This window comes from Schistocerca gregaria, chromosome 8 (genome assembly GCF_023897955.1).
Source record: "Schistocerca gregaria isolate iqSchGreg1 chromosome 8, iqSchGreg1.2, whole genome shotgun sequence".
Lineage (NCBI taxonomy): Eukaryota > Metazoa > Arthropoda > Insecta > Orthoptera > Acrididae > Schistocerca > Schistocerca gregaria.
This window is the reverse complement of record NC_064927.1, coordinates 157,773,598-157,800,065: the sequence shown is the minus strand read 5'-3', so window position 1 is coordinate 157,800,065 and position 26,468 is coordinate 157,773,598. Positions and strand designations below refer to the sequence as shown.

At 40.9% G+C, this 26,468-nt stretch overlaps 1 protein-coding gene across 1 annotated transcript in view; it reads right to left on the bottom strand.

Moving 5' to 3' along the window:
• Positions 1 to 26,468, bottom strand: part of LOC126285086 (odorant receptor 83a-like) — a 64,544-nt gene that overhangs the window by 24,271 nt on the left and 13,805 nt on the right. The window contains exons 3-4 of the mRNA XM_049984411.1: positions 13,548 to 14,047; positions 9,043 to 9,142 (exon numbers count right to left, since the gene is read on the bottom strand). Of these exons, the coding sequence (XP_049840368.1) occupies positions 9,043 to 9,142; positions 13,548 to 14,047 (600 nt within the window). The remainder of the gene's footprint in view (positions 1 to 9,042; positions 9,143 to 13,547; positions 14,048 to 26,468) is intronic.

Sequence of the window (26,468 nt, the reverse complement as noted above, 5' to 3'; positions counted from 1 at the left end):
ATGCGCAGTTGCGCGGTACAACAGTACAAAGGGATGAAGCGAGCACTGGAGCGGCAGCCTTGCGGCTCACTCTGAAGATGGTTAGACGTTATACAGCCGAAATATTAGAAGAAGAAGGAGATTTCTTGCGACCGCACATCCGAAACTTAATGGAACAATATAGAACAAATTCGATCAACGAAAAAAAATTGGTCAGCATGACAGAATGTCAATCCTAAGAGACCAGGTTCGATTTCCGGCTGGATCGGATATTTTCTCCGCTCAGGGACTGGGTGTTGCGTTGTTCTAATCATCATCATTTTATCCCCATCGACGCGCAAGTGGCCGAAGTCGCGCCAAATAAAAAGACTTGCACCCGGCGAACGGTCTACCCGACGGGAGGCTGTAGTCACACATTTACGTTTTAGTTCACTGAAAGGGTGAAATTTACAGCCTCCTTTTGGTACGAAATAAACAGAAAATTTCTCTGTATACTGCCAAGAAACGCTATAGTATATTTGCATTCTCTTGATGTGATTACTTCTGGCTGCATGTTGCTCAATGAATTATTAGCTTCTGCTTCAAAACGTCTTCTGAACTATATCTTGAAAAATCTGTTCTCTTGCAGTTCTTCGTTCTCGTTTTTATACTTCCTTCAAAATCTTAAACTCTTGCAATTTCCTCTTCTGAGTCCAGCTTCAGAATGAGTCGTCTTCTCGAAATTTTGGTTTGTTTTTGCAACAACGGTGAAGCGATTTTTTTTTTAGTTCTGTTCGTCTTCTCGTATTTGTACTGTGTTGTGACTTCTGAAATTTTCCCGGCGTATTTGTTCTTCTAATAATTTCCGGGTATGCAGCCGGATCCCGTCGACATTCTGCCACGATATTTCGGCCCAGAGACGTCCGGCCATCATCAGGTGAGTACACAACTACTGAAGAGCCCAGGTGCAGTCGCGGTATTTATACCGATTCTCGCGCACGTGTTGACATGCGCGGCATAGCCGAGTTGTACGTGCTGCCCTCGGTGGTGAAAGTAAAAGATCATCTAGTCATTGAGTATCGAATGACGCTGTCTATTCCGCTGTGAATGTATAATTTTAATAACAGGATTCCAAGTTTTATCCAGTTGAAAGCCGTTGTCACGATTTATAAGATTATCGGCAAGACGTATTTCCACTGATTCCTTGATTACGGAATCCCAAAATCCGGAAACCGGAGCTAAAATTTTTGTTCCATTGTATTCCATTGAATGTCCCAATGAAATACAGTGCTCTGCTACTGCCGATTTTGACGGTTGCCGCAGACGGGTGTATCTTTCATGTTCTGTACATCGTTCATGGACACTTCTTGTCGTCTGGCCAATATATGCAGAGCCACATTCACAGGGAATTTTGTAGACGCCTGCTTTCTTCAGTTGTAAATCGTCTTTAACGGATCCAACCAGGGGCCGGTTCTTTGCTGGTGGACGGAAGATAACCTTGATTTTATTCTTCTTCAGTAATCGGCCTATTTTCGACGACACATTCCCGGCGTATGGAAGAAACGCAGTTGATTTAAAGTCATCATCATCGTCCTCAGTGCGCTGCTTCTTGTTATGACAGTTGCGCATGGCCTTTCTTATTTGGCGTGAAGTGTAGCCATTCTCTTTAAAAACCTTCTCTAAGTGTTCTAATTCTGCGTGGAGGTTTTCATCCGATATTACATGCGCTCGATGTATTAAGGTACTGAGAACACCGGCTGTTTGTGCTGGGTGGTGGCAGCTTGACGCCTGGAGATACAGATCTGTGTGAGTCGGTTTCCTGTACACAGAATGTCCTAATGACCCATCATTTTTACGGCATACTAGCACGTCTAGAAATGGTAAAGTGCCATCTTTTTCAATCTCCATCGTGAATTTGATGTTCTCATGTAAAGAGTTTAAATGATGAAGGAATTTCTCCAGTTCCTGTCTGCCATGAGTCCATACAACAAAAGTATCATCTACGTACCGCCAGAAGACCGTAGGCTTTAAGACAGCAGACTCAAGTGCTTTCTCCTCAAAGTCCTCCATAAAGAGATTAGCTACCACAGGGGACAAAGGGCTCCCCATGGCGACGCCGTCTGTTTGTTCAAAGAATTCGTCATTGAATAGAAAGTACGTTGAGGAGAGTATATGTTCAAACAAGGCCGTCATTTCTGCACTGAATAAGTTACCAATAAGATGTAACGATTCCATTAAAGGCACTTTGGTAAATAGTGAGACCACATCAAAGCTGACTAATAAATCCGAGCTGCTAAGCTTAACTTCCTTCAAGCGACCGACAAAATCCTCGGAATTACGTATATGGTGGCAACACTTACCCACATACGGCTTTAGTAGTGAGGCCAGATATTTTGCTGTAGAATAGGTGGCAGCACCAATATTGCTCACTATTAATCGTAGTGGGGCACCATCCTTGTGTATCTTGGGAAGACCGTAGAGTCTTGGTGGTACTGCATTGTGTGGTCTCAATCTCTTGATAATTTGTTCAGGTAGAGAACAGTCGTTCAAAAGGGTAGCAGTTTTCCTTGATATTCGGCTTGTTGGGTCCTTTTCAATTCTGCAGTACGTGGAATCATTTAGCTGACAATATATCTTCTCGTTGTAGGCTTCCCTTGTCAGAAGAACTGTGGCGTTACCCTTATCCGCAGGCAATACGACTGTGCTAGTATCTTCTCTGAGGTTGCGGAGAGCAGCTCTTTCAGCTGGCGAGATGTTACTCCGTTGTGGCGCACATTTCAACAACGTTCGGCAAGATTCACGTCGAATCTCCGTGTCAATACAATATCCCTGTGATCTTAAGTTTCTCCACTTTTAGTCGGAATGAAAACTGTCTTCCCTTCCGAAAATAATCAAAATTTCCCTAATTAACTCCTTGCCAGTGCCCGCCTGTCCATATACATCTGAGCCGCGACCAAGAGTGCCTATACTTCCAAACCTTGCGTTTTCTTCCTCACACTTTCCTTTCATTACTACACAAAATACTCCTTCCTCTTGTAATACATGACAGATAATGAACAGTCAAACATGACACCTCTGTCCACCTTAACACTTATGAATAATACAAAGGACTGCCGTTTTTCTTTTGTTACATCTGTATTAACAAAATTCTACACAAATTATACTTAACCTAGCTGATGAAAACATCGTAGCAGTAAGAATTTACACACTCTTGCATTTAAAGAATAAAGCAAAAAAGTCATACAACGTATTACATCACAATTCAATTATATTATGACATGACATGAATTAAAGAGATTAAAGCAAATGGTCAATTATAAACATAGTATACAATTTTAGCATAAAAATTCAATTCATGAATGCTGCATTATGGGGGAAGAAGGGCTGAAAATGTACGTGTTGTATTTGGTGAAGTAAAGCTTTCCTGAAGAATTTCTAAAATCGTCAGGTGATAGATGTTTGCTATTTGCACCACCAGTATCATAAGATCAAGTAGGCCTAAGATAAAAATGTCTTCACGTATTTTAATAAATATTGCTGATCGTAGGGATATGAGAACGTCATTATGGCATTAATTTGACAGTTTACTCTCATGTTTCAGAAATCAAGAGTATGTTACACAATAATTGCGTTCTTCCAGTGACTGACACTTTTTCTAACACGTATTTTAGAGAAAACTGATATAAACAATGCAGACATGGTATTAAACACTGAAGTGACTATTGTGATTGTGCTTACGCATTTTTGGTAAATATTATGCCATTTTCTACTGCCAGTTACCTAAGCTCAATTTGGCCAGGGAGGAACTATCAACTGCTTGCTTTGCATGTTATTTTAGCAGAGCATATTTGTTTTGTGCTGCTATACACCATTTTGTACGAGGAAATATTTAATTTGTGCCTTAGCCTAACCAGTAGGTTATGTCGCGAGTAGAGTCAAAGGTATCTTACAATTAATACAGAAACTTTTGACGCGGAAATATTTACTTGTACCTTGTACTAAGTGCAGTATAATGACTGAATTATTGTCAGCGGTAATCGCTTGATATGAGAAACAAAAAGATTACATTTGTAATACACATTTTTGCTCTATAAACTTTTTGAGTGCATAGATATATTTGATTAATAATACAGATGTGGAACTACCTCTCTGTTGTTCTTCCATTCAGATACTTTTGAACATTGCACCTGTATTGTGGCATCAGAGGGGCTGTAAGGTACAACCTGCTGGTCGTATAGTCTTTTTTTTTAGTTTCTTACCCTTTTGGCTTAGGAAAACTGGGCTGGTTCCACAACCTCTGATTTTTATTTTTAAATTTCCTGTCAACAGCACATAGGATATTTTTCAATTTCTCACAACTGGCATCTCGTATTTTTAATTTCACGAGACCATCATCTTAGATATTTGGCGATGCAGCACCAAATAGGGGCGGCCGCTTGATCTGCATGCTGAACGTTCCGTTGTAATACTACTCAGTTTAAGAAACATATAGTAATCACAGTCATCTCTAAACGATGGAAATGTCAAACTTAACAAAGTTCATATTGGGTAAGGTATAACCTTTTCATCAATAAAAGCTTTCATAACGCTGAATCACAATGGTCTCATTCTATTTTATAATGAAACAGCTTCTATTACCAACTTAAATTACTGTCGTGTATATTTTATCTTAATACCGATTGAAACTAGTAAAGATATCATTCCAAGTCAAAGAAAACAAATGCGCTGAATTACTACTGGTATCGCTGTATGTGCTTCCTGCTATGTTAACAAGAATGTATTTGGTGAGTTAGATATAGTATGACATGAATTAATGTAAGTCGGTATTTCGTTGTCTACAGTAATTTTAATTGTCATGTAATAAGTAATATTGTGGCGTCAACGCGTTTCCAGGGAATTAAAATCTTATTATTTCACGCCAAAATGGCAATACATTCCATAAATGTAACTGAGGCTACCCATAGGAATCAAAAAACTTCTAAGTTGTGCCACAACCAGCGGTCTGTGTGTTGTATGTAACAACATTAATCAGAACCTAAACACCATAAGGCCTCGATCACTAAGACAAATAAGACCACCACTTCGATTATTACATATACACATGATTTTATTGAGAAAATCGAAAAGTTATTTTTTGCAAATAGTATTACACAAGTAAGTTGTAACCCAACAAATAACTTGCAAGCAGCAGCCAGGAAAGCTACCGATTGTAACTGCTTTCTATTCAGTGACAAAAAAAAAGACAAAGACATTGTGAAAAGAATGAATTCCAGACTACCTTCTCTACATTTACAGATTAAAATGTACAAGAATAATGGTCCTGAAACAGCAGTTAACATTATAGAGAAATATAGTTATTTACTGGAGGAAAACGACATAAACTACTAACATATCATTTTATTTCTTGAAAATATTGCTCTGTGAAACGCATTTGTGAACCTGCAGAAGCAATTAAGCGTACATGTACACCTGTCAAAGAAAGGTTTGTTTGCCTGACATACCAAAATGTATAGCTGTTCACCTATAAACTAAAGAATTACGATAACAAAAAAAAAAAAAGAATTTGCTAACGCCTCCCACGATGGAATTATTGAAATTATTGTAGTACTGAAAACTGTACTAAAATACAACTATTGTACTTTTCAAAACAAAATCTTTCTTCAAAATGACGGATTAGCCATGGGATCTTCGATAGCAAATGTACTGGCGGATATTTCTGTCAACTATTTAGAAAATAAATTCTTCAAAGAACTCCCTGAAATTAACGCTAGTGTTGTACACATTATGCCGAACAGTTCTCTTTCCATGGCTCACAACTAGAAACTGACAAATTTGAAATGCCTGTAGCAAAATACATATGGTGTTGCCTTTACAGTGGAGTACCAACAGGATAATACTATTTATTTATTTACGTTGCTCTTCGCATTGATATGAATCAACATTTAAATGCTTTTGGAATTTATCATAAACCTACATCTTCTTACATCATCATTCTTGCTGCATCATGTAATGCTCTCAATATAATAATAATTTAACTTACAAAGAATTTTTAAAATGCAATCATTTAAAGTATTTTATGCATAAATGTCTCGTAACCACACCCAGATGTCTAAACACATATTGATAGTCCTGAAAAATTCATGACTGTCAATTTTTAATAGCTATGAAAATAGTTTAATGTTTAAAATGAAAAACGTGGGCTGCATGTAATAGAAGTGGATTATTCGTGCATCAGTTAGTAAGAAGGGTAATAGTAAGGATGTGAACTATTCATGCCATAGTTATGTTTTGCATGCACTGTACGGTTTCCCCTTTAAATCTTACAACTATTTTCAAGGCATAGACACTAAAAATTCATAATCACAAACTATCAGGGCTATTTGCATGGGGTCAGAAATCAGTATCGGACTAAAAGTAATAATTTGATGCTTTTTACTGCAGTGTCCAAAGGTGGTATATTAAAAATCAATTTTTGTTCAAATAACTATTTTCGCATTTTAGCTGTGTGTGTCTGTATGAAGTTTTCCAATCGGTTTCAGGCACATTGATGAGATTACATATTTTACAATTATTTCAGTGTCTCCTCACCTAATTCAACCAACATATTGTTTCTTCCTATGTATATCTCATGACGAGATTGTGAAAGTAAACATTAGAGATATCTGAGCTCAAACAGAGACTTACCAGTTATCATTCTTGCTGTGAACCACATGTGTCTGGAACATGTAAGGGGATATGATAGTGGTAAACAAACAAACCTCGACTTTTCACCAGAGAGAAAGCTAGATAATACTGTATTCTCATCCAATTCTCAGTTACGTTTAAAGCTTCAAGTCTGTAGATCATGACAATGGTAAACGAAGTACCCTCTACTACATGTAGACAAGGAAATAAGTTACTATTGCATTGATATACATTTCTGCGCTATGTTTAACACTTGAGGCTTCTATTTCATTGGGAGTTGCTTTAAAATTAACCGAAAATTTTGTACTGAATTGACAGAGGGACAAGAAAGCGATGTTTATCTCGCTTCCTGTCTCTCTGCTGAGCTGTGCGCATCTGCTCGCTTACTGCCTGGAATGCACTGCTATACTACCTGCACACATTTTGGTCCTGCAGGCAGCCAAGCTGTCAGACGTTACCAATCCTTTTCACCCACACCCTCACCCCCACCTCTACCCCTATGGGAGTTAGGTGGATCAGACAGACAAAAAAGCATGTTAATACTGCAGAGTCATGAAGTTCAGTTACCTTCACAGTTTCAAGTCTCAAGCTCACTTGTAAGTTAGTTTAAAACCAGTTGTAACAGTGATGAGAAGATCTTCTTTTGTTCTGCAATAAATAGACTCTTTAATCTGTCACTACGTGCTAACGAAGTAGAAAAGTAACTCAGCTGGCTGCAAAATATAAGCTGGAGTAACGGCTAACACGGAATTACAGTTGGTGGAATTTTAATCTCGAGATTTTTCGAATGAATACAGTGCTTTGGGCAAAGCCAGAATGGCTGTCCAGTCCAGTAACCATCATACAAAAAGACACCCAAATATAACTAATTTCGTAATTCGAATCACATATTCAAATTGCTTGCAAAATTCCGAGTTCATTGATAGTAATCACAGACCTAGCAGCCAGTTAATTAAAAAGTCCAGAATGAGATTTTCACTCTGCAGCGGAGTGTGCGCTGATATGAATCTTCCTGGCACATTAAAACTGTGTGCCCGACCGAGACTCGAACTCGGGACCTTCGCCCTTTCTCGGGCAAGTACTCTACCGTCTGAGTACCGAAGCACGACTCACGCCCGGTCCTCACAGCTTTACTTCTGCCAGTATCTCGTCTCCTACCTTCCAAACCTTACAGAAGTTCTCCTTCTCATTCTGGAAACATCCCCCAGGCTGTGACTAAGCCATGTCTCCGCAGTATCCTTTCTTTTAGGTGTGCTAGTTCTGCAAGGTACGAAGGAGAATTTCTGTAAACTTTGGAAGGTACGAGACGAGATACTGGCAGAAGTAAAGCTGTGAAGACCGGGCGTGAGTCGTGCTTCGGTAGCTCAGACGGTAGAGCACTTGCCCGCGAGAGGCAAAGATCCCGAGTTCGAGTCTCGGTCGGGAACACAGTTTTCACCTGCCAGGAAGGTTTAATTAAAAAGTCATTCAAAGAAGTCAGCAATATAACGTAATAAGATAAATGTTCGTCAGTCAGCGGATACCACCGATGCGTTGCCTGCATGGAGGACCATCGATTAATGGGGGCGAAGTAACTGCCACATTCGCCATTTACTTAATTTAGGAAGAGCACAATATAGCGAAAAATTCGGAACTGAATTTAATTTGGAGCCATACTATCAGTGTGACATAATTAACCCAAATTATAAGTCACATGTACTTCTGAGCTGAGGCCTTTTTTCCGCATGTATCGACACCTAGTTGTTTAAAACGTCATCATGCCAGAGGGCGAGTTTGCAGGACGCCACGCTTTTTTTTTTTTTTTCATTACAGAGGGAGGGTCTACGCGCCTTTGAGCCAAATTTCGAACTTAAACATCGCATTTGTTAGTAATTACGGGGTTTTGAAAAAGTGATCATTTAATTCTGTGTATTTAATGCACGTGAAGATAGTCAACCTAACATACTCCATATGTGCGTGATGTGGATGCTGTGAGTTGTGTTGCCTATGTTACAGTGCGTGACAGGTTTTCTGGGCAAGTTTTATTTTTCTCACAGTGTATGAGTCTAATTCAGTGAAATGGAGATGGGCGGGACATGAAGGGATTGTGCAGAGACCAAAGAAATTCTCTACTGCATGCCAACAAACGAGAAAAATACGAGACAAAGACTTATCTGAAGGTGGAAAAATGACATAAAATACATACAGGAGCGATTGGGTGTGTGCCGCTGAAGCTCCCATGCGTGGAAAAGTTTAGGGCCTCAATCCCTTTTATATTTAGCTATAAATTAACATTTTCATGCCATCAGGTGATTCTAAATGATAACAGACTGCTGACATTCGTATCAGCTATGGAGAAATAAAGTTAGAACTTTATGACTGGCCATGCATCTTAATCTACACCGACTAAGCAGTACTTACAACAGCAGTTGCGATGACTTGGAAACAGATGCAGACTGTGGTGCAGAAGAGAAGTACAGAGGTGGCACGACTGAGAATTTCTTGCAGGAGATTCACGCAGCTAAAAAAAAAAAAGAAAAGAATGGGAAACCTCACCGATGCGTTTCTTTTTGTGTTATAATGTGAAAACTTAATATTTAGCCACGACTCTATTAATAGAACTGGTAAACCGACATGTCCCAGATTCTGATTTTTCTTCTTACTTTCTGTGGCTGGTTTCTTCAGTTACAACTTCCCAGTTTTGGATCCAGTCTGCCATCTCCTGTAAACTGACTGAATACATTGCGCAGACACAACGTTTCAAACCCGAATTTTCTTATATTTTGATACTTGCCACTAATTATTGTGGAACACGAAGAGTTTTTGAAAGGCAATAATAAGTATACCAGAGGATACGTCTGAAAAACTGACTTGATCTATTGTTTAGCAATAGAGAAGTATCTTCCAGGACTGGAAAAATGTATTTTACAAATTTGTATATCCTGATGTTTCTTGACAACAACTCTCAAAATGCCTGTTGTTAGTTCTATAGGAATGTTCCCTATTCAAGAATATTGACAAGAAATATTATCAACGAATTTGTAGCGTCAGCGAGTTAATCAGCATTCCATAGTTATCAAGAAGTCTCTATTTTTCGAAGATCATCATATAATATTTCGGATTCTTCGTTTCTGCTTTCTTCTTGATTAGCAACTTCACCGACTGATAGATTACTTCCAACTCTTCTAAAACTCACTCTCGCGATTGTTTAATTTACATAACAATAATTTGATACCTCTGGTGAACGGTTTTTATCCACAGCACAGTAATACATTCTCGTAGTTTGGTGTATCTAGGAATAAATTAAGGCACATCAATAAAAGAAAAGACCTCTGCTTCCTGATATTATTGCAATGATGGTTGTGATTACATTATCATTAATTAATTAAACGTTTATTTATTATTCTTCAGAACAGAGAAGAGAATAAAAAGTAGTATTTAGACATTGTAAACTTAATTCAGAAAGAACAAGAGAAAGAAAATAAGTAGATTATCATCAAAAGTCAAATACATGTAATGCTATACGTAACGGTTCATTATCGTCATCAATAAATTAACAAATTAATATCTCTAGAATCCATACCCCTTACATTCGACGTTGCAAAAATTGTTCCATTTGTTATGCCTAAGTGTTTTTCCTTTAGTCTCTTGCGTCCTTCTCGCTGGAATACCTCAGTTTAATTTTGATTATATCTTTCGTGGTGTTACGACTCATTGCGTACTGCAAATAACCCGCATCCTTTTTGAAAACTGATTAGCAATGCTATCATGTCAACCGATCTTCCGCTGCTGAATGATCATTCTCTCCAGATACTGGGATCCTTTTAGCTGTCAAAAAAATTCGCTCTTCCTTGTGATTCATGAGCTATGTAAGCAGTAATAACTATTTATTTCAGTAGCACGCTACATGTAACTGTATCCGTTCTCACCAGCACTGGACTTTTCACTCTGATCTGCAGACAATTTATTCTGCAATATTGTGTAAACACTACCCTTCCGCAGAGAGCCTGCTGTAACGTCTCGGTGGTTATTAATCTGATTTTTTACTTTGACCACCGTCGTACTATTCTGTGCTCTTCTCTTACATACTCCTATAAGTCTGTGACCAGTATTTGTGTAATATCTAATTGTAAAATCCACCCCGATTACTATTAGCCAATTTATTTAGTTACTTACAGTTTTAACACTGTCAGTGTCTGATATAATTGATCCTTGTCCTACATATAGCTTATTTACAATTTGTAACCAGTTCTTAAAGTCTTCTACATACGCAAACTTGCGTGCTAAGCTATTTCTCACTTAACAAGATGGGCACTGGTTGCTGCGTGAAATAAATTTTTCTTGGATTTTATTTTGTTGCGTTCGTCTCACTATTTGTACGGAGACGCCTTCACGCCACTGATGATGAATTTTGTGTTATAGTGTTCCAGCTATTGAAACAGTGTTAAGATCTGGACTTTTCCGTTCCGTTTCGTTATCGTCAATTTATTAATTGATTGTAAATTGCATTCGGCAACACATTCTCCTAGAAATTTGTTAAACCTTACATGTATATTAACTCTTTCACAAACCTTTCGTGTAGCTTAATTCATAGTGATGTTGTCTAACATAACTGGTACTGAGAAAATTGACTGTAGACGTGATTGCAGAAATTGCTTACTACGCTATTTGAGCCTTCAGTGGTGGTTCACAGAATAATAAACGTTTGAGGACGAAAATTAGGGTAGCGCGTTAAGTTTTTATGGTTCCATACCACAAACGGTAAAAATGAAACCCTTATAGGACAACATTGTTGTCTGTATGTCCACCTACCTGGCTGTCCGACTGTCCAGAGCCGTTTCGCAGGGCGCTATGGCTGGAGACTGTGCTTGCTGTGGGCAGAGACAAGAGAGAATTGGCTGCTGTCCGTGAACAGCTGGAAGCTGCGCTGGCTACTTTCGACAAGCTTCTAGCTAATGCTCAAAGTTGTGGTGATATCGGGGCACCAGTGACGGGAACTTCGATACCTTTGGTGTCACTGGAATCCCCTGATGGCCCAGACGTCACTAAGGCTGCCGATGCACAACATCTGACCGGTCTGTCCTCACTCCAGAGTGGGTAGGAGACAGTGGCGGGTTCGCTTGTGTCACTGGGCGGAAGGTGAAAGAGGGAGCAGGCCACGCAGCTGGTTCCCCACGTCTTAGCAACAGGTGTGAGGTGCTTCCCAGTGTTGATGACAATCTAAGCCAGCAAGGAATGCCTCTCCTGTTGGGCCAGCAGTCGATTTTCCTGCCCAGTCCGGACAGCTACAGAGGGTGGGTACGGTAGTCATTGGGAGCACCGATATTAGGCAGGTGACGGAGCCCCTCATGGAGATAGCAGGCGAGGTGAGAAAGAATGCATTCGGTATGATTGCTGGGATGTGGAGGAGGTCATGCTGGCGTCTATCGAGCGCACTGGGTGCAACCGGCTGCATGTAGTGGGACATGCCGGCACGAATGACACCTGCCGCTTGGGTTCTGAGGCCATCCTCGGCTCTTTTCCGCTGATGTCTGATTTGGTGCAGACAACTAGCAACGCACGTGGGGTGCAGGGTAAGCTGTCTATTTGTAGCATCGTACCCAGGGTTGATCGCGGTCCTCTGGTTTGGAGCGGAGTGGAAGGTCTAAACAAGAACCACAGACGGGCCTGCGACGGTGACGGATATTCAAAATGTGTGCAAATTCCTAAGGGACCAAACTGCTTAGGTCATCGGTCCCTAGACTTACACACTACTTAAACTAACTTATACTAAGAACAACACACACACCCATGCCCGAGGGAGGACTCGAACCTCCGCCGGGAGGGGCCGGACGGTGTCGGATGCGAATTTCTCGACCTCCGTTAGCGGGTGCAGAACTGTAGGGTTCCCCCTTATACGTCAGGCGTGCACTACACGCTGTAAGCGGCTACTAGTGTAACGGAGTACGTGTGGCGTTCCCATGGGGCTTTTTTAGGTCAGAGGACCCCTTGGGAGCAAACACGATTTTCCTGTTAAATCAGCGACAGTGACCTCAGATAATCTTGGTCCTCGCAGATCAGAGATGGAAAAGATTAATATGATTTTAGTAAACTGCAGGAGCATCCAAGGAAAGGTCCCAGAATTAGTATCGCTTATTGAAGGTTATAACGCACAGATAGTATTGGGAACAGGAAGCTGGTTGAAGGCAGACGTCAATGACAACGAAATCCTGAGTTCAGACTGGAATGATTATCGTAAGGATAGATTAGTCGCCACAGGTGGCGGCGTGTTTATTGGAGTAAAAAAAAAAAAAAGATAAACTCTAGCGAGAGTATCACGTATTCCGAATGTGAATTACTCTGAGTGAAACTGAGTATCACAGAACGGTCAAAAATGGTGATCGGATGCTTTTATAGACGCCCTGGGTAAAGATCTTTAGTTGCAGCGAATACAGACAGAGCTTGCAGAGTATCACTAGTAATTTTCCTGATCATGCCGTTGTAATAGCGGGTGACTTCAACTTGCCAGGTATAGATTGGGAGTGTTATGCCATCAAAACTGATGCCAGAGACAAGGAATCGTGTGACATTGTTCTGGGTGACACGTCCGAAAATTGCCTTGAGCAGATAGTTAGAGAACCAGCTCGTGAGGGTAACTTCTTTGACCTCCTGGCAACAAAAAGACCTGAACCTATCGAATCAGTTAACGCTGAGGTAGCTATAAGTGATGATAAGGCTGTGACAGCATCTATGGCGACCGGTCCTACAAGGAATGTTAAGAAAGGTAGGAAGATATATTTTCTCAGCAAGGGTGACAATATAAATTTCAGACTATGATAATACCACAATAAGTGCCTTAATGAACTGATTTCTTTGGTTTTTACGTTTCCATGAATGCTAGCATTTATTGATAACATCGAATCGTTACATTCAAATTATTGGCTTACCTTACAATGGTTTGGTAGTGCTGAATATTCCCAACTAGCTGTTGATATGTTTCACTTTTCGAACTTTTAGAATTCCCGCTGTGCAAGAGATCGTAAGTGGCTCCCTCGTCGAAGAACGACGATGACTTCAGCGGTACCTGGACATTTGAGTCCTGGACTTTACCTTCAATGATTGTCACCTCACTTGGTGTATGCTTTAGAGCTGCAGTTGCGCCGTCAGCGAGATGGTCATTCACGACTGCCAGTTCGGCGACCACTTGCAGTATCAGTGCTATCAGGGTTCCATCCACGAGCACAGTAGTCTCTGAAACAGCCAATCCGGAAGCCATTTCTAGGCTGTACACTATCTCATAGACGGGCGAGGACCGAAGGTCGAATGGCAGCCATATAGGAAGGGGAATAACTCTCTCGCTGGTAGAAATGTTCTTAGATACTGCAGCCATTATGTTCCTGACAATGGGAGCCAGAAACCAGTACGCATTGTTGATTCTGTATGTCACCTGTAAAACCAAGAAAACTGTCTTAAATTGCTAATCATAAAGTAGCTCAATGATTACTACTAGCTCATCATAATTAGGGAATTAGAGGTTTTGTGAGTGGAAAGAAGCGAGGTAGAGTTAGCGTCAACCGCTTCGACTGTTGACTAGTATTCAGACAAAATATGAAGTGGCGTATGAAGAGTCTAGCTTAAGGAGGCCTGGCGTAATGGGTGATTGTCTTCAAATATATAGAAAGTCACTTAGTGAAGCAAGTGTCAGATTTCGAAAGAGTAACTACGAGTAGTATCCCACCGAATCTCCTCCTTTGTGGTTTAGTTTGTCGTCGATACAGATGTCCATATGTTTCGAGAGCCCCACTGCCATTTCGCAGCTTCAGAGAATGAAGAACCCGAAACGTACGGTGCCCAGAGTTCATAAAATGACAGATACTGTGGATGTTAAGCGGATCGCTGTCAAATGATTTCTCCGCAGCTTTGGCTACTATGGTATGCCATAGATCTACATCTACATACATACTCCGCAATCCACCATTCGGTGCGTGGCGGAGGGTACCTCATACCACAACTAGCATCTTCTCTCCCTGTTCCACTCCCAAACAGAATGAGGGAAAAATGACTGCCTACATGCCTCTGCACGAGCCATCTCTCTTATCTTATGTTTGTGGTCTTTCCGCGAAATATAAGTTGGCGGCAGTAAAATTATACTGCAGTCAGCCTCAAATGCTGGTTCTCTAAATTTCCTCAGTATCGATTTACGAAAAGAACGCCTCCTTTCCTTCAGAGACTCTCACCCGAGATCCTGAAGCATTTCCGAAACACTCGCGTGATGATCAAACCTACCAGTAACAAATCTAGCAGCCCGCCTCTGAATTGCTTCTTTGTCCTCCCTCAATCCGACCTGATAGGGACCCCAAACGCTCGAGCAGTACTCAAGAGAAGGTCGTATTAGTGTTTTATACGCGGTCTCCTTTACAGATGAACCACATCTTCCCAAAATTGTACCAATGAACCGAAGACGTCCGAATATTTAATCGACGTGACTGTGTCAAGTGCTACACTACTAATGGAGTATTCAAACAGTATGGGATTCTTTTTCCTATTCATCTGCATTAATTTACATTTATCTGTGTTTAGAGTTATCTGCCATTATTTGCATCAATCAATAATCCTGTCCAAGTCATCTTGTATCCTCTTACAGTCACTCAACGACGACACCTCTCCGTACACCACAGCATCATCAGCAAACAGCCGCACATTGCTATCCACCCTATTCAAAAGATCATTTATGTAGATAGAAACTACAGCAGACCTACCACACTTCCCTCACCTCCGATGAACACTCACCAACGAGGACAACGTACTGGGTTCTATTACCTAAGAAGCCTTCACGCCACTCACATATTTGGAAACCAATCCCATATGCTCGTACCTTAGTTAGGAATCTGCAGTCTGGCACCGAGTCAAACACTTTTCGGAAGTCAAGGAATATGGCATCCGTCTGATACCCTTCATCCATGATTCGCAAGATATCATGTGAAAAAAGGGCGAGTTGCGTTTCGCAGGAGTGATGCTTTCTAAAGCCGTGCTGATGCATGGACAGCAACTTCTCCGTCTCAAGGAAATTCATTATATTCGAACTGAGAATATGTTCGAGAATCCAGCAACAAACCGATGTTATGGATATTGGTCTGTAAATTTGTGGATCCGTCTTCTACCCTTCTTATATACAGGCGTCACCTGCGCTTTTTTCCAGTCGCTTGGGTCTTTACGTTGGGCAAGAGATTCGTGACAAATGCAAGCTAAGTAAGGAGCCAATGCAGAAGAGTACTCTCTGTAAAACCGAATTGGAATCCCATCAGGACCTGGCGATTTATTTATTTTCAACCCATTCAGCTGCTTCACAACCCCAGGGATGTCTATCACTATGTCCTCCATTCGGGAATCTGTACGAGACTCAAACGGTGGTATGTTTGTACGATCCTCCTGCGTGAAAGATTTCTCAAATGCTAAATTTAAAATTTCAGCTTTCGTTTTGCTGTCTTCCGTTGTCAGGCCAGACTGATCAGTTAGTGACTGGATAGAAGCCTTCGACCCGCTTTCCGATTTTACGTAAGACCAGAATTTCCTAACTTGTATTCGACAGTCTATTGAGCACAAGATATGGATTGAGAGTAAAACGAAGCTGGCCGGTGTGGCCGTGCGGTTCCAGGCGCTTCAGTCTGGAGCTGAGGGCTATGTTGGTGGTAGCGTAGATATTGACAGCGCTAGCAAGCCGGAAATGTCTCGGTGGATGAACGAGACAAAGTGTGTAATATAACGCCCCATCTTTTTCCGCATCCCTTCCCATAATACTTTTCCCCAACATCCTAAAATCTAACGGCGAAGTGGCTGGAAGAGAAATATCTTAGTACTGAAATCCTCAACAGTCGCGTAGGCGGAAGAGGTCACGCTCGACGAACTGGCTGTACAGGCGCTGCTCTACTGTCCTTCGTCTCGCGGCAGTTTGTTGCAGTTCTGGTGTCTGAAATCACATGTCTGATACCCATGTGCCGTGATGAATGACTCCAGTATCGTAGTGAGTGGGTTGCTTCCTCGCAACCTATTGTGCTATTCACAATATATATAAATGACCTCGTGGAGCCGGCCGTTGTCGCCGAGCGGTTCTAGCCGCTTATTGTGAAACCGTGCGACCGCTACGGTCACAGGTTCGAATCCTGCCTCGGGCATGTATATGTGTGAGGTCCTTAGGTTAGTTAGGTTTAAGTAGTTTTAAGTCTAGCGGACTGCTGACCTCAGATGTTAAGTCCCATAGTGCTCAGAGCCATTTTAACCTTATTTTTTCTTTTTTTTTCTTTTAACCTTGCGGATAACATCGGAAGTTCACTGAGGCTTTTTGCGGATGATGCTGTAGTATATCGAGACGTTGTAACAATAGAAAATTGTACTGAAATGCAGAAGGATTTTCAACGAATTGGCGCATGGCACAGGGAATGGCAATTGAATCTCAATGTAGACAAGTGTAATGTGCTGCGAATACATAGAAAGAAAGATCCTATATCATTTAGCTACAATATAGCAGGTCAGCAACTAGAAGCAGTTAATTCCATAAATTATCTCGGAGTAGGCATTAGGAGTAATTTAAAATGAAATGAAGATATAAAATTAATTTTCGGTAAAGCAGATGCCAGACTGAGATTCACTGGAAGAATCTTAAGGAAATCCAGTCGAAAAGAAAGGAAGTAGGTTACAGTACACTTGTTTGCCCACTGCTTGAATACTGCTCACCAGTGTTGGAGCCATACCAGATAGGGCTGATAGAAGAGATAGAGGAGATCCAACAGAGAGCAGCGCGCTTCGTTACAGGATCATTTAGTAATCGCGAAAGCGTTACGGAGATGATAGATAAACTCCAGTGGAACACTCTGCAAGAGAGACGCTCAGTAGCTCGGTACGGGCTTCTGTTGAAGATTCGAGAACATACCTTCACCGAGGAGTCAAGCAGTATATTGCTCCCTCCTACGTATATCTCGCGAAGAGACAATGAAGATAAAATCAGAGAGATTAGAGCCCACACAGAGGCATACCGACAATCTTTCTTTCCACGAACAATACGAGACAGGAATGGAAGGCAGAACCGATAGAGGTACTCAAGGAATCCTCCGCCACACACCGCCAGATGGATTGCGGAGTATGGATGTAGATGTAGAATCACGTTATACAAAATCAAGTGACTGGAAATTTCTCTTGTCATCTTCCTAAAAGTCCAGTGGGGACGGGATAAGGTCGGTGGTAGCAGGCTTGAGTTAGGCTGGAATCTACTACTCTGTACCCGCACGCTGGCGGCAGGTATGTGATGGTCGCCTTACTGACAACTCACAAGACTTCTAAGGGATCCGCTCCTGCATCTGCAACTAGGCAGGCCTATTTAGGTTAACCCGCTGCCCACCTTGAATGGGGAATGCACTAGAAAAGGTGGGCTAAATGTCGGTAGTCACATTTGTAACTGGCTGGGAATCCACGCTCAAAAGGTAATTTCTAATTTGCGGAAGGAAACCAAGAAACAACAATATGACTATGACTACTGGAACATGGAATGTCAGGACTCTTCTGGACTTAAATTAGATATAGACATTGCTGCCTTGAAACCAGATTATCAGGCGACGGGCAGCTCAGGGTACACCATCTTTCGGAAAGGAAAGGATGCAGGAGAACCACGCACCCATGCTGTACGATTTGCAGTAAAACCAGAAATAACGAGGTAACTTCGATTAACCCTTACTGCTGTCAATGAAAAAATTACGACTCTTCGAATTCCCCTCGCCGGGGATAGCTTTGTCACCCTTGCCTATGCTACCATCTTAGGCAGTGAGGAGGACACAAAGAATCAGTTCTGTCATCAACTGACATCTCGTCAAGGTACCAACTGAAGATAAGATACAGAAGTTGCTGCCTTAAGTGAAACCAGATTATCAGGAGAAGGACATATCAGTGAGGCTAGCTTTGGGTACACCATCTTTCGGAAAGGAAAGGACGCAGCAGAACCATACTCCCATGCTGTACGATTTGTGGTAAAAGTGAGAGAACATCGATTAACCTCTACCGCTGCCAATGAAAGAATTACTACTCTTCGAATTCCTCTCGCTGGAGACAGCTACTCGGCGACTTCAGTGTTAGAGTCGGAAAAGAGAATAGTTTACCAGGAAACATCATGGGTAATCAAGGTGTTAGAAATTACAATGCAAACGGTATGGTGTTTCTATGTCTCTGTGCTGAGTACGATATTTTTATCACCAACACGCAGTACCGCTTACCTAATCGGTATAGGACCACATAGATGCATCCACACTCCAAAACACTGGCATCTCACTGACTATGCCATCACTCGGGAGCGTGACAAGAAAGACATCCTGGTCACAAAAAGAGACAAAGCATCATCGATTGCGGGACTAATCACAAACTGCTGATGTGCTATCTCAGGTTCCATGTCCGTCGATCAACGGCCTACAGAACGAAACTGTTCACTCTAACTTGCAAGACACACTTTTGGCTCGACTTAGCAATCCCCCAGTTAACATAACTCATCAAATGAAACGTCGTGTGGCTGGGGCCTCGCGTCAGGTAGACCGATCGCGTGGTGTAATTCTTTTGAGGTGATGCCACTTCGGCGACTTGCTTGTCGAAGGGGATGATATGATAATGAAGACAACACAACACAACACCCAGGCCCTGACCGAAGAAAATATCCAACCCAGCTGGGAATCTAATCCGGGCCGCTTTGCATGGCATTCCATCGCCCTGACCACTCAGCTATCGAGGCGGTCCACTTTCCACGCCAACATCAAAAAGACTGCAGCCGATGTCATTGGTTTTAATTCAAGGAAGAAGAATGACTGGATTGGCGACAACAATGAAGTGATTTTTATTTATTTAATCGTATGGCTAGAGCCCTCCCTCGGGCAGACCGTTCGCCGGGTGCTGGTCTTTCAATTTGACGCCATTTTGGCGATCTGCTGATGATGAGAACAGCACAACACTCAGTCCCTGGGCGGAGAAAATTCTCCGACCCAGCCAGGAATCGAACCTGGGTCCCAGAGGATTGACAATAAAGTGATTAAGAACCTCATAAGTGTTAAGTGGGATGCTTACCTGTCTCTAGCTCAAGATCTATCCTCCGTGGAGAAGAAAACGCACTTTAAAGAGCTTAAACAGAAATGTCAAACTAAAATAGGAGCAATCAAGAGCAACTGGTGGCAACAAAAAGCCAAGGAGCTCCAAAGTCTGTGAGATTCCAGGGTCTTGGGGAATTTTTATGCTGGAATAATAGAAACACAAAGGGTTGATCGTTCCTCATTAGGAACTCCGACAGCCGCCAATAGCACCATCGTTTTAACTGACAGTCAAGATATCTTGAATCGCTGGAGAGGGCATTTCAGCTCACACTTAAACCGTGCAGCTGACGACTTTCACGAACATTTCACACAACATTCAACACGAGCTAGTATGGCAGTCCCACCGACATTTCATGAATTTAGCATGGCTCTAAATAGCATGAAACCAAAAGAGGCACCGAGCCTGACATCACCCTCCTCGAGGTCATTCAGAGTGGTGGCTTGCCTCTGAAAAACCTCTCTTTTCCTGTGGCCGAACGGTTCTAGGAGCATCAGTCTGGAACCGCGCGACCGCTACGGTCGCACTTGCGAATCCTGCCCTCAGAATGTATGTGTGTGATGTCCTTAGGTTAGTTAGTTTTACGTAGTTCTAAGTTCTGGGGAACTGATGACCTCAGACGTTAAGTCCCATAGTGCTCAGAGCCATTTGAACCATTTGAACCTCTGTTTTTCCTGTTGCTTTTAATTCGAGAAACCTGTAAGGTATCAGCTGACATGAAGAACTACAGAATTGTCGACATCTTGTCGATCGAAGCATATGTGGTAACTATCGTGGCATATCCTTGGCCTCCACGGCTGCTAAAAGTTTTGTTAGAATTCTGTTGCATCACGTCCAGATTCTTTCCAAGACTGTATATTCTGAAACCTAGTGTGGATTTCGCCCCTCCAGAAGAACTATTGGTATCATCCTTTGTGCACGACAACTGCAGGAGAAGTGACAGGAACAACATAAGCCTTTACTATTTGTGTTCCTGTGACCTAGAAAAGGTCTCTGCTACAGTTCCCACAGGTAGGTCTTAGTGTTTTGGCTGCCCTAAACACTTTGTTAAACTAATCTAAGCTTTCCAAAATGCCATGTCTAGGCAAGTGCTATACCAGAATAAAATATCTCACAAATTTCCTGTTACTAATGGACTCAAACAAGGATGTGTCCTTGCGAGAATGTTGTTTACTCTGTACCTAGCAGCCATGCTTTGTGAGACATTGTCTGTAAACAATGCAGGAGTAGAAATCATATGCAGATTTGATGGAGAGCTATTTAATCAGTCCAGATTGCACTCTAAAAGTTTCACAACTCTCATTCAGGTAACTGAGCTACAGTTCACACATCAGCAGAGCTGCAACTGACTGTAAATTGTTTCGATACGACATACAAACAGTTTGGCCTAACCATCAACATCCAAAAACAAAGATACTAGCGCAGCCAGCTCCCCAATTGCCTTTCCGGATCTCAATATCTCTATATCCAACACACCTTTGGAACAAGTAATTAAGTACGACTACCTAGGAAGTATATTACCAATTAACTGCTCGTCGGAATGGACGTATAGAACAGGATGCATGCCACACATGTTGCTTTTTGACGTCTCCTAAATTGGGTCTTCCTGAATAAGATCTGACACTATGCACCAAACTGATGGTATGCCGAGCAGTTGTTTCTACCCTGCTCTATGGTTGCGAAACTGCACACTATATCGCCGTGGTCTTAAAAAGCTATAACTATTCAACCAACAGGAGCTCAGATACATTATGAACATCGTATGAGGTGACTTTGTATCAAACACTACGGTTCTTGAAAAAGCCAAGATGTATAGTATAGAAGCCACCGTTATTGTCACTAACACAGATAGTTTGGGCATTTCCAGCGGATGAGAAACAACAGACTGCCTCAGGAAATTTTATATTGTAAAGTGAACACAGCTAGAAGGGCCCGTGTTGCTCCTCTGAAGCGCTATAAGAACCATGTCAAGAAGAACCTAAACAGTCTGAACATTGACCCAAGTAATTGGTGCGCTGCAGCAGAAAATCGTAAACAATGGCGCACAACTACTTCAGCTGCTGTCTTACATTTTGAGCAGGAACGTTAGAGGCAGGAAAATGAAAAATGTCAGAGATGCAAACTTCGCCAGGCCAGCCATACCCTCCACCCTCTATTACATGTAGTGGATGTGGCGGCATGTTTCATGCCAGGATTCGCCTGATAAGCCAACATAGGCATTTCCGTACGTGAAGAGTCATGCAGTAAGCCTTAGAAACATGTTTATTTAAGATTTTAAATACTGCTAATTATCCAGGAAATAAAATATGGGGCTAAAACTGTTATTGCAGGAGGCAGTTTAGGATGGGTTTATTTTAAAAGTACAGTTATGTAAGACTTTGACCTCTTGCACAACAGGGCCACCGACTAAATATCCAATATGCAATTGATATTCTATTTCCATTGAATAATATATGGGCAAACAACGAGAATGTTTGTAAAATAATACAATGCAGAAAGAATATAATGTCATTGTAGTTCAGAGTTGTAATTTAACTGACATCGATAGGAAATGTATATATAAAATTCAAAGAGCACTTCTTGTGACGGTTGGATGTGATAGCTCGATTTACTTTGTCTTAGGGGATGATTATTTGACTCCAGTATGTTACTCTTGGTAAAAACACAAAAAAATAATAAAGTTGTCTCTGATGTACTAATCAAATTTCAAATAAGATTAGAATGGTCATAGTGGCAACAAATGTAAATAATATACCCTCACTACAAACGGCTAATTTAACAAATAAGGTTTGTTGTTCTTAGAAGTACAAGAAAAATTTCATAGCGCAGTGATAAACTCTGTATAATTAAGTGAATTGAAATTTACATCGACCTTCAAATACGGTGGTTGATAAAAACGCTATATACATAAAATAGCTGGAGAACAAAAGCAGTGTCCACAGCTACAATTAATCGAAATCAAACTACACACTATCACAAAGAAGTGGTGGTCTTAAGCACTGACAAGTGACGGAAATAATCAAAGTCCCCACTGGTAAATTGAGCTAAAATCACTCAGTGCAGAGAATCCAAAGCCCAAATGGGCTTCACTGGCAAAAATACAGGCCATAGTGAACGACAGACTGAAATAAATTAGACCCCTGACCACTGCAGAATATCCCTAAGTCCCTGCTGAACTGATGCGAAATATTTCTGTGTCTCGACAGACGAGGCGAAAATTTCTATCACCGATGCATTCTAAATAATGGGAAAGAGTACGATGGCAGCCATCCTTTTAAGCCTTCGATGTACCCCTCTTCAGAAAATCTAACTTTCTGTGCCACCTAACGACTTCATGAGGTCATCAGCCTCTCTTACAGCTTTTTATATGCAGTTATATGCAATTAAAATCTGAATGTGTTGCTATATCTGCACTAAAAAATCAAAACAAAATTAATATCTTATATTTAATTATGTATACAGTAGTTTGCCTACAAACTGATTTCAAACAATTGAAACAATCAGCAGCACTAATCAAAATAACTCACAGTTTTTGTGCCTTCACTGTTTGTAATACAGACACACGTGGCACCTCTGCCTTACAAGGATCTTCTTGATCTTTCCATTGCCACAGTGATAATTAATGTGGGTCTAATCAATTTCGAATTTAATGAAAAATATTCAGAATCATAAAAGAAGAATCTGAGGCTGAAGTAGTGAAGGCAGCAGAAGATCAAGTAGGTAAAAAGACAAGGGCTAGTAGAAATCCTTGGGTAACAGAAGAAATATTGAATTTAATTGATGAAAGGAGAAAATATAAAAACACAGTAAATGAAGCAGGCAAAAATGAATACAAACGTCTCAAAAATGAGATTGATAGGAAGTGCAAAATAGCCAAGCAGGGATGGCTAGAGGACAAATGTAAGGATGTAGAGGCTTCTCTCACTAGGGGCAAGATAGATATTGCCTGCAGGAAAATTAAAGAGAACTTTGGAGAAAATAGAACCACTTGTATGAATATCAAGAGCTCAGATGGAAACCCAGTTCTAAGCAAAGAAGGGAAAGCAGAAAGGTGTAAGGAGTATATAGAGGATCTATACAAGGGCGATGTACTTGAGGACAATATTATGGAAATGGAAGAGGATGTAGATGAAGATGAAATGGCAGATATGATACTGCGTGAAGAGTTTGATAGAGCACTGAAAGACCTGAGTCGAAACAAGGGCCTGGGAGTAGACAACATTCCATTAGAACTACTGATGGCCTTGGGAGAGCCAGTCCTGACAAAACTATACCATCTGGTGAGCAAGATATATGAGACAGGCGAAATACCCTCAGGCTTCAAGAAGAATATAATAATTCCAATCCCAAAGAAAGCAGGTGTTGACAAATGTGAAAATAACCGAACTATCAGTTTAATAAGTCACAGCAGCAAAGTACTAACGCGAAGTCTTTACAGACGAATGGAGAAACTGATAGAAGCCGACCTCGGGGAAGATCAGTTTGGATTCCGTAGAAATACTGGAACACGGGAGGCAATACTGACACTTCGACTTATGTTAGAAAATAGATTAAGGAAGGTAAACCTACGTTTCTAGCAATTCTAGACTTAGAGAAAGCTTTCGACAATGTTGACTGGAATACTCTCTTTCAAATTCTAAAGATGGCAGGGGTAAAACATAGGGAGCGAAAGGCTATTCACAATTTGTACAGAAACCAAATGGCAGTTATAAGAGTCGAGGGACATGAAAGGGAAGCATTGGTTGGGAAGGGAGTGAGACAGGGTTGTAGCCTATCCCCGATGTTATTCAATCCGTATATTGAGCAAGCAATAAAGGAAACAAAGGAAAAGTTCGGAGTAGGTATTAAAATCCATGGACAAGAAATAAAAACTTTGAGGTTCGCCGATGACATTGTAATTCTCTCAGAGACAGCAAAGGACTTGAAAGAGCAGTTGAACGGAATGGATAGTGTCTTGAAAGGAGGATATAAGATGAATATCAACAAAAGCAAAACGAGGATAATGGAATGTAGTCGAATTAAGTCGGGTGATGCTGAGGGAATTAGATTAGGAAATGAGACACTTAAAGTGGTAAAGGTGTTTTGCTGTGTGGGGAGCAAACTAACTGATGTTGGTCGAAGTAGAGAGAATATAAAATGTAGACTGGCAATGACAAGGATAGCGTTTCTGAAGAAGAGAAAATTGGTAACATCGAGTATAGATTTAAGTGTCAGGAAGTCGTTTCTGAAAGTATTTCTAGGGAGTGTAGATATGTATGGAAGGGAAACATGAACGATAAATAGTTTGGACAAGAAGAGAATAGAAGCTTTTGAAATGTAGTGCTACAGAAGAATGTTGAAGATTAGATGGATAGATCCCATAACTAATGAGTAGGTTATGAATAGAATTGGAGAGAAGAGGAGTTTGTGGAACAACTTGACAAGAAGAAGGGACCGGTTGGTTGGACATGTCCTGAGGCATGAACGGATCACAAATTTAGCATTGGAGGGCAGTTTTGAGGGTAAAAATCGAAGAGGGAGACCAAGAGATGAATACACTAAGCAGATTCAGAAGGATGTAGGTTGCAGTAAGTACTGGGAGATGAAGAAGCTTGCACAGGATAGAGTAGCATGGAGAACTGCATCAAACCACTCTCAGGACTGAAGACAACAAAACAACTAACCAATTTCGAATTAAGTGAAAAATATTCGAATTCATATGCAATTAATTAAACTTGGGAATATATATATACATATATATATATATATATATATATATATATATATATATATATATATATATATTAACTCGAATATTATTCACTTAATTCGAAATTGGTTAGACCCACATTAATTATCTCTCTGTCAATGGAAAGAACAGGAAGATCCTTGTAAGACAGAGGTACCACATGTGTCTGTATTGCAAACAGTGAAGGCACAAAAACTGTGAGTTATTAGGATTAGTGCATATATCATCAGCACTAATCAAAATAACTCACAGATATATTACAAGCTAAATGTAGCTCTAATCAGTTTAGAATTAAGGAAAAAATACACTAATTTTCAATCAATCAGTTCAATCAGTTAAACATGAGAATGAAATACGTAATTCTTAAATACTAAATGTTGTATAAGGTGTGTAATAATGTCTGCCAAGACATACTGCCTTGCTATTGATGTATTTGTCTTTGGTAACATGATGCGCTGATTTAAATCAGAATTTCAATTAAAATGTGTCTCACAGGTTATATTTAGTAATAATATTATTAATAATAGTAACTATTATTATATAATTCTAATTATGTTATGAAAAATGTGAAAATCTGAGTCGATCGAATCAGTGAGCGCTTGAAATTGTTAGCTCTATCTCCTCTGTGTAGTAAAAATTGTAAAAGTTATAAATTACTTACTGGGTTTCAGTTACAGAAACTTTTTCGGTGCTGTATCTTCTCATACACATTACCTACAGAGCATATCTGTATATCAACAGAATTGTCCTAACTTCCTCTCCAATATGATGTATTGTGCTTTTCTGTGCCTATAATAGTTTTTGTTGCATATGCAGAAACGTCAATGGTATAATCCACAGTTGTGGACATAGCTGAGCGGTACTGACTCATATCTGGAGTGCTGAAATGTGACAGAAGCTTTTATGGGCCCCTAACCTAACTCAGAGGCCTACTCGCTTTGCACCCATGACGCATAGCGTAAAATCCAGATGCACCATCCGATCAAAATGAATCATCAATATTCGGATGTTACACATCGCGTCGTAT